This window comes from Lampetra planeri, unplaced genomic scaffold, assembly GCF_965212315.1.
Source record: "Lampetra planeri unplaced genomic scaffold, kcLamPlan1.2.h2 scaffold_504, whole genome shotgun sequence".
NCBI lineage: Eukaryota > Metazoa > Chordata > Hyperoartia > Petromyzontiformes > Petromyzontidae > Lampetra > Lampetra planeri.
In genome coordinates, this window is record NW_027615327.1 from 30,437 (window position 1) to 41,431 (window position 10,995).

General features: G+C 53.0%; 1 protein-coding gene across 1 annotated transcript; it reads left to right on the forward strand.

The window, feature by feature from the left end:
• Positions 1-1,087: 1,087 nt before the first annotated feature.
• On the forward strand, positions 1,088-5,608 carry LOC144741326 (uncharacterized). Its single transcript, XM_078623906.1, has 3 exons — positions 1,088-1,353; positions 3,181-3,357; positions 4,478-5,608. The coding sequence occupies exons 1-3, from the start codon at positions 1,236-1,238 to the stop codon at positions 5,467-5,469; spliced, it is 1,287 nt and encodes a 428-aa protein (XP_078480032.1). The 5' UTR covers positions 1,088-1,235; the 3' UTR covers positions 5,470-5,608.
• The last annotated feature ends 5,387 nt before the right edge of the window (positions 5,609-10,995 follow it).

Below are 10,995 nucleotides of genomic sequence, written 5' to 3' on the forward strand. Positions count from 1 at the left end.
GATATGAATTAGATGGACACGCACAGACACACAGACGCACAGAGACACGGGGATATGGATTAGATGGACACGCACAGACACACAGACGCACAGAGACACGGGGAGATACGGAGGGGGGATATACAGATCAGACAGACACGCTCAGACAGAGAGACACACAGAGACGCGGAACCAGGAGGTTCCTACCGTATTATAATATAATTATAGTAATTATATTATGTGTCCCCACCCCTCCAATATTCAAATATGCTCAAAATGCCCCCCCCCCCATATATTACTATGAAATAGATTTCTGTTTATATGATTATGGTTACGGTTGTACTTTATAAATCCCTAATCTCTGCCATTGCATACAATGAAACAAGAAAAGGTAAAAAAGAAAAAAAAACAGCAATGTAATACAATACACTAGTAGACATGATGGTAAACAATAAATGAAAAATCCATCCCAGTTAATTGGCAAATTGAAACGATGCAAGAGGCACCGTCTTCCCACCTCCGTTCACCACCACGTGCGCGTGTGTGTGTGTGTGTGTAAGTAAATCAATGATCGCGAGGTCGTTGATTGTTTGATTGTTTCCTCCTTGTGGAATTGATAAGGGATGGGTGGTTGGTTGGAAGGAGGGGGGTGGGAGGGGGGTGGGAGGAGGGGTGGGAGGGGCGGGGTGGGAGGGGGAGTGAGAGGGGGGGTAGGCGGGGGGGAGGAGGCGGGGGGGAGAGTGGGAGGGGCGGGGTAGGGACGGGGGGGGGTGGGAGGGGCGGGGGGGGTGGGAGGGGCGGGGGAGTGGGAGGCGGGGTGGGAGGGGGGGTGGGAGGAGGGGTGGGAGGGGAGGTGGGAGGGGGGGGTGGGAGGGGGGGTAGGCGGGGGGGGAGGTGGGGGGGAGAGTGGGAGGGGGCGGGGGGAGGGTGGGAGGGGCGGGGGGGGTGGGAGGCGGGGGTGGGAAGGGGGGAGGCGTGGGTGGTGGGAGGTGCGGGGGGGAGTTAATAGACAACGAGGGCTCGTGGTAATTAGTGCTCATCACGTGAGGGTGACTCTCACCTGTCCACCTGCGTGCCCGCGCCTGAGCGACGTGTTAAATAGGGGGGAGGAGGGGAGGAGGAGCGTGGGAGGGTGGAGCCGGAGAGTCTGGATCGGCAGCGTGGAGATTGAGGAGCGGTGAAAGTCGAGCGAGAATTACGATTTTGTGACCCCCCCCCCCCCACGGGTTTGGGTTCGTTGTTGAATTTGGTTGAATATGAACGCGCTTCGCTTGCTGCGGATGATGAGGCTGATGATGATGCTGGTGACCGTGCTGAGCCCACGTGCTTCTTCATCTTCTTCCGTCGAAGCCAACGCTACTCGAGTTCATCTGAGTAAGTGCCCTCTGCTGCCACTGCAGGGCAGTCTTAGTCCACTGCTGGATGAACAGGACCCTGCGGGGTGGGCTGGTAGGAACGAATAACCAAAGAATATAAACATAATGTATTATTACACTTGTTAAGCCAGGAAAGCCCCACTGAGTCTAAAGGTTTTTTGTAGGGTCCTGCCAAGTGTTTGCAGTAGGGGGCGATGTTGCTACTCGGACGGACGGACGGACAGTCGGACGGACGAAATAATCTATTGTAGGCTGGTCCACTTCGTTCCTACCAGTAAAACCACTCTCGCTCTCTCGCTCGCTCGCTCGCGCGCGCGCAGTCTTTCGATGCAACGAGCCACCCCGGGCCTCCTGTGCACGAGCTGAACCCAATCCATCGCTCCATCTCCCACGCCAGCACGATCCTCAGTGTGCAGCTACTGAGGTTGCCCCCGGTTTGTCTGTAACTGCAACCCCCCCCCCTCACCCCCTATTTATTTTAAAAATTTTAAGGAATTAAACCAAAATGTTTGTAGGTGGTGCGCTATTTATTAGTGGTGCGCAAACCATAACACGCAACCCCGTTCGTCACTGACAACGCTGTCGCCTTTAAAAGGCGAAGCGTATATGATGGACGACGTTTCGGGAGATGGTCCTTCGTCCTAATAAAGAAGGGCCATTGCCCGAAACGTCGCCTATTTTATTTAATTTTCCTTTCGATGCCACGGTGTTCCATCGCGCACTTTCGGATGCGCTCCTGCGGCCGTCTGGAACGCTCTTCACTGTCGATATCGGGAAGCCATTGGAGCTATGCACTTGAAAATCTCGAACAATAATTTCTTTAGAACTGATGTTTGTGATTAGTATGCCCCCCCCCCCCGCACAATTAATTAGCACGGTTTGCTACGTACGGTGCGAAAGAAGTTCAACGTGCATACGTTAACCGATGCGTGTTATTGTGTTTGCACGCACGACTGCCAACGCAGCCGCAACATCGTGAACGAGTGGCTGGCTGGGTGGGTGAACGAGTAACTGGCTGGCTCGGTGGGTGAACGAGTGGCTGGCTGGGTGGGTGGGTGAACGAGTGGCTGGCTGGGTGGGTGAACGAGTAACTGGCTGGCTCGGTGGGTGAACGAGTAACTGGCTGGCTCGGTGGGTGAACGAGTAACTGGCTGGCTCGGTGGGTGAACGAGTGGCTGGCTGGGTGGGTGGGTGAACGAGTGACTGGGTGGGTGGGTGAACGAGTGGCTGGCTGGGTGGGTGGGTGAACGAGTGGCTGGCTGGGTGGGTGGGTGAACGAGTAACTGGCTGGCTCGGTGGGTGAACGAGTGGATGGCTGGGTGGGTGGGGTGAACGAGTGGCTGGCTGGGTGGGTGGGTGAACGAGTAACTGGCTGGCTCGGTGGGTGAACGAGTGGCTGGCTGGGTGGGTGGGTGAACGAGTAACTAGCTGGCTCGGTGGGTGAACGAGTGGCTGGGTGGGTGGGTGAACGAGTGGCTGGGTGGCTGGGTAGGTGAACGAGTGGGTGGGTGGGTGGGTGAACGAGTGGCTAGGTGGGTGGGTGAACGACTGGGTGGGTGGGTGAACGACTGGGTGGGTGGGTGAACGAGTGGCTGGCTGGATGGGTGAACAAACGGCTGGGTGAACGAACGGCTGGGTGGGTGGGTGAACGAGTGGCTGGCTGGGTGGGTGAACAAACGGCTGGCTGGGTGGGTGAACAAACGGCTGGGTGAACGAACGGCTGGGTGGGTGGGTGAACGAGTGGCTGGCTGGGTGGGTGAACGAGTGACTGACTGACTGGGTGGGTGGGTGAACGAGTGACCGACTTTTGTCCGAAAATCTCCAGGTATGCCCGTGACGCAGGCGGACGCGTCCGTGTATTTGGCCGCGCGGAGCAGTCGCTCCCTGCTCCTCGTGCTGCCTCGCTGCGTCCAACTCCTGCTGCCCAACGCCAACGGCACGGGCAGCTACTCGCTACGCGTGGCCGTCACTCGCTCCAGCGCATCCAACGTCCCCGAACCCGGTGAGGAAGGCTGGGGGGGACCCTCTGAGCTAGCAGGATCAAGTTTGTGTGTGTCTCTGTTGTCTCTCGCTGTGTGTCTGTCTTTCTGTGTCGTCGCTCTCTAGCGGGGAGCGGTGGTGCAGTGGTTAGCGCGCTGCGCTATGAACCTGGCGACCCGGGTTCGATTCCTGCTCTCACGGCCAACACCAGTGACGATCATCTGAACCGGTCCTGGGCCTCCCCTAGGTTGACTCGGCCTTAAATGAGTACCTGGTGCGGTGTGTAAACATCGCCACTGGGGAGACAAAGGCGGTCGGGCGCGGTGTTGGCCACCCACCCCCTCGTGTACCGTTCCGGCCTTCATAGGTGCTCGCTAACAGCACTTGCCCCTCCAGTCTGTTAAGGCTACACGGGGGATCTTTGTCGTCTCTCTCGGTCAGCAGGTAAGGTGCTTACTGTTGTTAGCCGACACTCTGTTGTATTGCATTTCTATCTTGAACTCCGCCTACTTGCCCTTGGGTGACACCCACCTCAAACCTGTAAAACACATTCCTGCGGAAGGAGCTGGTAGGAACGTTGGGTTGCTCGGTCAATGGCCAGGGTCAACGGCGGCGTGGTGTATTCCGCAAATATGCCCGACTGTGAGGGCGGGCGCAAGCCGGCCTGAGTAGGTTAAACGTTGAGTTTTATAAGGGCACTACGGGGTGACCAGCCTCTCCCCACCCAGCCCCTCCCCACCCTCCCCTCCCCACCCCTCCCATTTTTGGATGCACGACGGACAGACACAATAATCCCCTGTGGTTGCAACAGCCCAAGACCGTAATTATAACACATATTGGATTCCTGCAGTCACGAAAGCTCCAAATCAAAATTGCATTTCTAAGTTCACTAGGTTTGTTTTCTACCTCATGACGACTGCTTGTGTTACAATCAAAACGTCGTGTTCTATTTAATTTATTTTCTTTCTATGTGACTTTACCGAGAGAACCAAAGGAGATGATAAAGTTTCCCCGATTTAAAAAAAAAATTCCTCGTGGCCAGGCACCACGCGAGACAACCACACCGCAAGCAAATCGTCCATGACCGGGTCTCCTTAAATCCCCCTCTCTTTCCCTCCCCCGCTCGCTCGCTCTGTGTGCAGACATCAGTCACCCCGAGGTCATCCCCGGCTACCAGAGGCGCGTCTCCAACGGGAGCGCCACCAACGCCACCACCTACGTGGTGGCCGCGCTGCCGCTACCCGGCTGCGTGCTTCGCCCCGAGGATTGGCTCCTGCCGGTCCGCGCATCGGCAATTAACGCCAGTCGCGAGTTTCAGAACGGCGACGTTCTCGGTAGCGACGTCGTCGGTGTCTTGACGCCGGAGCAGATGGCCGCGTTCACAAATCTCAGCCGCGAATTGGGTCTCGGCTCCGACACTGTCGCCGCTTTCTTCGGCGCGGTCAACGCCACGGCGAACCTCACCGCCGCTTCGATTCTGGCCGAGGTTGCCAAGCGGCTGGGGTTGACCTCGGAGCAGGTGAAGGCGCTGAGCGCGGGAGCCGGTGGTGGTGGTGGTGTCGGAGCGACGGCGAGCGAGCGGTCGTCTCGACGCGAGCGAGCTCTGACCGAGAGGGCCGACGGACGGCAGACCGTGCGAGATTGGCCCACGCCGCAGGTGACCTCAGCGCCATCGTCAACGCGCGCGGCCGTTTCGTTTTCCGCCACCACCACCACCGCCGGCCGCCGCCGCCGCCGCCGCCACCACCACCACCACGGTGGCCCTCGCTACCTCGGGAGGATCGACGCCACCGAGGCTCGCGAGCCGCGCCGAGCTGCTGGGCAACCTCGCGGCGCTGCTGGGCGACCTCCAGAAGCTGGCGGCCACCGCAGACGGAAACTTGACCAGCGAGCGCGCCGTGCCGCTGTTGGGCAGAACGTCTGCGATGTTGAACTCGCTGAGGGCTTTGAGAGACGGCGGCGGTGGCGGCGTTGGCGCGGCTGCCGAGGAAGAGGAGCTGCTGCAGAACGGCACGGCGGCGTTGACGCGCTGGGTTCCCGTCCTCGCCGACTTGGCCCGCGCCGCCGATCGAGTCCCCACGTTCACCGAGGTACCGACGGTGACGCCGACGCCGATTCGCGCGACCGCCGGTGAGGTCGTCGCCAGTTCGCCGGGCGGCTCGGGGTCTCGGCCCTTGGCGCCGCTTAGCGACGCCGTGCGGCTGCGGTGGAGGGCCATGGTGGAGCCAGGGCAGAGGGCGGCAGCTGCCCAGCCGGGTGACCTCTTTCGTCTCGGCGCGGAGGATTGCGTCGAGAAACTGGAGTCTAATCCCGGCGACGTGAACTGCAATCCCTTGCTGGACCCAAGCGCCTTCTACCGGTGAGATTTTAATTTTATAAAAAAAATGTTTTACAGCTTCCAACTTTGTTTTTCTGGTGCGCGCTCATCATTGCCATGACGTTCCTGGTCATATCACCCATTGCGACTTTTAAGTTGGGTTTATACAGTTGTCTCCCCGACAGACCTGGTCTTCACCTGAGGACGGCTGCTTGCGTTGTGGCCGAAACGTCGTGACAATTATTTTATAATGTTTTATTTTATTATTTTATTATTTCCATTCTACGTGACTTTACCGAAAGAATCAAGAAGATGAACCCCTGCAGTCACGAACACTTTAAATCGAAACTAGTTTATACGGTACATTGTTTTCTCTGGTTCTTTAGGTAAAGTCGCGTAGAAATGAAACTAAATTAAATAATAGCATACGACGTTTCGATTTCAACACAAGCAATCATCAGGTACGAATGAATGAGAAAACAAACCTAGTAAACTTAGAAATATAATGCAATGCAACATAGTCGGCTAACATAAGTCAACACCCCACCTGGTTGATTACGTTCTTCCAAAGATTGCTAAATTTTAGAGAAACAAGACAGACACACCGAGACACACAGAGCTTGTCTTTAAGTCAATACTTAAAACTCTGTACTCTCCCCCCCCCCCCCACTCAAATCTAAAACGCAAACAATATAATTGAATACTAATACAAGAAATGTAACTTAATTCTAGATTTTAAGTTTTAGTGACTGCAAGGATTCATTCTCTTTGTTTTTTCGGTAAAGTCACGTAGGTAAAAAATTAAAATTAATAAAAGTTATTTTAATAAAACATTTTTACCTACGTGACTTTACCGAAAAAACCTAAGAATATGAATCCTTGCAGTCACGAAAGCTTCACATCTAGAATTTATTAGCCTTGCAAAAAATAAATAAAAATGTTCTTTAACTTTGTTTTCCATTTTGAAATTTTACTGGGGGGTTTCAATCTTGATTTTGAAGCTTTCGTGACTGCATGAATCATACTCTTTGCTTCTTTAGGAAAAGTCACGTAGGTATTTTCCCACCTATGTGACTTTATCGATCGAACCAAACAGTATTACTGGGGGCACTCACAGTTGCCTATAGTCCTGGCGCCTACACAATCCTAATCCGGCCCCGCGTCTAAGGCTACCTGGGTGGTGGGGTGTGAGCAATGTTTGCCTTTTGTTATACTCGTGGTTGCAGGGTGAACGTCTACGTGTTTCTGAACGACTCGGCCGTTGCGGAAACCGGCTGGTCGGGAACCCTTCAGCCCCATCAAAGTAAGTGCCCCCGCAGTGGCTAGGAGATGTTAACTACCTCGCCTGGTACGCAGGAGGTCGTGGGTTTGATCCCGACCTTGACGCCTGCTGCTGCTGTATTTGGAGTTGGCGTTCCTCTCTTTCTCTCGTTATCATCACGGTGGCTAGGAGATGTTAACTACCTCGCCTGGTACGCAGGAGGTCGTGGGTTCGATCCCGACCCTGACGCCTGCTGCTGTGTATTTGGAGTTTGCGTGTCTCTCTCTCTCTCATCATCATCACGGTGGCTATGAGATGTTAAATACCTCGCCTGGTACGCAGGAGGTCGTGGGTTTGATCCCAACCCTGACGCCTTGATCATAAACAATTTTGTTGGGTTCCCAAGAGTAACTGGCAAGCGCGAACAACTTGCATCACGTGTGCAGTGTCCGTTGATTGTTTTATTTAGTTTTTTCACTTGCAGTTACTAGCCAAGTCGGGATACCTCACAAAAAATGGGACGATTGGTTACAAATATTGATGCTCGTTATTCATGCATTTTTATTTCTCGGAACCATGTTGGGTCTGGCAAGGGGCGGAGAATGGAGGAATACTCTATTGAAACAAAATTCAACAAGGGGGGGGGGGGGGGTCATATTCTTTGGTTCTTTCGGTAAAAACCACATAGGTAGAAAAATAACAACAAAAGCAATTAAAAAAACATCTTGTTTGTATTCACTCTTTTTATTATTATTTTTCTTCTAACTACGTGACTTTACCGAAAGAACCAAATAATATGAATTCCTGCAGTCACGAAAGTTTCAAGTCAACATTTTAAGGTGGGGGGGGGGGGGGGGTACAGGTTGTAGCAAAAACAAGTTTAGAACGGCTGGTGCATTGGCTGGCTGGTGCATTGGCTGGCTGGTGCATTGGCTGGCTGGTGCATTGGCTGGCTGGTGCATTGGCTGGCTGGTGCATTGGCTGGCTGGTGCATTGGCTGGCTGGTACATTGGCTGGTACATTGACGAAGTCGCTAACACGCCGCCACGGTGTTGTGCCTCGCTTTGCCGTGCTGGGTGGTGGTGGTGGTGGCCCACAGAGCCCAGTGGGATGGCCCGCGAGCGTGCCGGTGTTTGGCGGACGATCGGGCGGCATGGTCGTGATCACCGTCATCCTCATGGTGCTGCTCTCCCTCCTGCTCCTCGTCTTCATCGTGTCGCTCGTCGTCAAGCGCTGACGGAGCGAATCGACGACGACGCCGCCACCGCCATCACCAACTTTTGCACGACCACCACCACCACGGCTGCTCTGAACGCGTCTCCATCCAGCAGTGGAGCAGAGCTTCTTAGGGAATGCCACACCCCCCACCACTCTTTGTTGTCGCGTTACAGCTGACGAGGTAGGGGGTGGGGGGGTGGGGGAGGAAGTCCACCTCCGGTGGTTCTCAACTTTTGTGGCCGTTTGATGACGACGCTGGGGACACGATTCGCGTGCCACAAATGCTCACGCGGTCGACGGCGATTTGCGTTCTCGGGCAAGCGAACGTCTCCAGCAGTGAATCGGCAATGATTGTGCAGATCGCTTCCACCCACCCTCTCTCTCCTAGTCCACACCCCACCCACACACCACCCACCTCTCTTAGCCCACACACCACCCACACACCACCCACACACCACCCACACACCACCCACACACCACCCACACACCACCCACACACCACCCACACTCCACCCACACTCCACCCACACGCGGACCTTGCGTGGAGACTCCAGCAGCGGTCCAGAGAACCAACAGGTTTGGGGGACCCCCCCCCCACCGAGTGTCGGATGAAGCGAGTGTGGGGCTTGTAGCAGATGTTATAAAGGGGTCCAAAATAAAGAAATAAAAACAGAAATATAAAAAAAAATTCAGTGAAGTAATTGCATTTTTTCATTTGCTATACAGCCAGATAATACGACAAATCGCTACCCTTAAACACCCGGTTGTTCGTAAAAGTTGAAGGCGGTATAGTACTATAGTAATAGAGCAAGTGCAGAATCGCTGAACCGGAATTGATAGCTTGAAAGCATTTAGCGCGGGGCCATTGAAAGTGCGGAGCCCGTAGCTACTACTACTACATATGTAGTAGTAGCTACTACATATGTAGTCGTAGCGGCCTTCGTAGGTGCTACTCGCTAATAGCACTTGCCTCTACAGTCTGTTAAGGCTATACAGGTGGGGGGGGGTCTTTGACTTTATCTTGTCTTTGTTGTGGTGCTGGCCACCCACCCACCCCTCTCGTGTGTTGCCGTGTCGGCCTTCGTAGGTGCTGCTCGTTCACAGCACTTGCCCCAACAGTCTGTTCAGGCTATACGAGGTTGTGTATCTTTGGCTTTGTGTGAGACCGGATTTGCCTGTGCGGGTGGTGTCAGTTGAGAGACGCTGTCGCTGTGCGGATTTTCTTTAACCTATTCCAAAATGTGAGTTAAAGACGCGCACACACAAGGTGTTCACCGCAATTCAACAGACTGACTCCCCTAAACCCCCCCCACCCCCAACTTCGACCTGGAAGCGAGCGAGCCCTCGTGAACGTTCACACGTAGCCGTCGAACGCATCAAAGCCGGAGCGACGACTTCTCGTTAACGTGACATGCCCACGTGGCGTGCAATTAACAAACAGGCGGCTCACCAATGTTGTTGTTCTTCTTGGTTCTTTCGGTAAAGTCACGTAGAAGGGAAATAATAAAATAATAAAAAGAAAGCATAATAAAATAATAAAAATAAAACATAATAAAATAAAACATAATAAAATAATTCTGAATTATTTTCCTCTTCTTGGTTCTTTCGGTAAAGTCACGTAGAAGGGAAGTAATAAAACAATACAATAATTCTCACGACGTTTCCGCTGTCTCCCCGACAGACCTGGTCTTCACCCGAGGACGGCTGCTTGCGTTGTGGCCGAAACGTCGTGAGAATTATTTTATTATGTTTTATTTTTATTATTTTATTACTTCCCTTCTACGTGACTTTACCGAAAGAACCAAGAAGATGAATCCCTGCAGTCACGAAAGCTTTAAATCGAAAAATAAAAATGTTGTTTTGAAGGCAGTACGGGCCCACTTAAAATTAACTTATGCTCTGCGGAGGGAGGGAGGGTGGCTATCGCTTTAATCATTGATATTTGTTTGGCTAAAGTGCTTTGACAAGTTAATAAGAGTTATTTGGCGTACGGACTTGGCATGTTTATAATACTAATTCCAACACGGTGATAATATGTGGCCATCTCCTGTCAACCTCCCCTCCCCCCTCCACCACTCGAGACGCACACACACCTCGGCTTTCCTCGCCAAAGTTTGTCCGTGTCCACGATTCAAGTTTCAAGTTCATGTATTAGGTATAGCCCTGTGAGCCATTCGGCTCTTGAATCGGGTGCACCGCAACAAACAAAAAACAAAAACATGAACAAAAAACATCTTAAAGTGAATATGTGACTAAGTGCAAACAGAAAATCCAAGAAAAGACAGCAAAATATTGCAGAAAAAAGCACCGTACACCAACGCTGTGTGCAAAAATCCCAGTGGGATGCAAGTTAAACAACAACAACCACAAGACAACTTAGATTAAGGCCATCAGTATAACTCTGTACTACAACAACACAAACATGCCAAAACCAATACACTTTTCGAAATCACCAAAATAAAGCCATGAAAGCAATGAAAAAGCAATCGTAGGAACTGTGATGGAATTTCGAATTTAACCAATGAAATGTACTTGCTAGTGCCGAGTGCGTGATGCGGTGAGTTTAGTGGATTTTCTGCTGAAGGTGGCTTAATTGCAAGACGCTCAAATGGGGATAAAACCACAAGCATCCCTGGCAAGGCTATGGTGGTGTACCCATACTTGACCACACCTGGTTTAGTGCTGGTACTGGTAGGAGCCTCCTGGTTACACCAGCCCACAGGGGATTATTGTGTCCGTCCGTCGTGCATCCAAAAATGGGAGGGGTGGGGCTGGGTGGGGAGGGGCTGGGTGGGGAGTGGGAGGGGTGGGGCTGGGTGGGGAGGGGCTGGTCACCCCGTGGTGCCCTTATAAAACTCAACGTT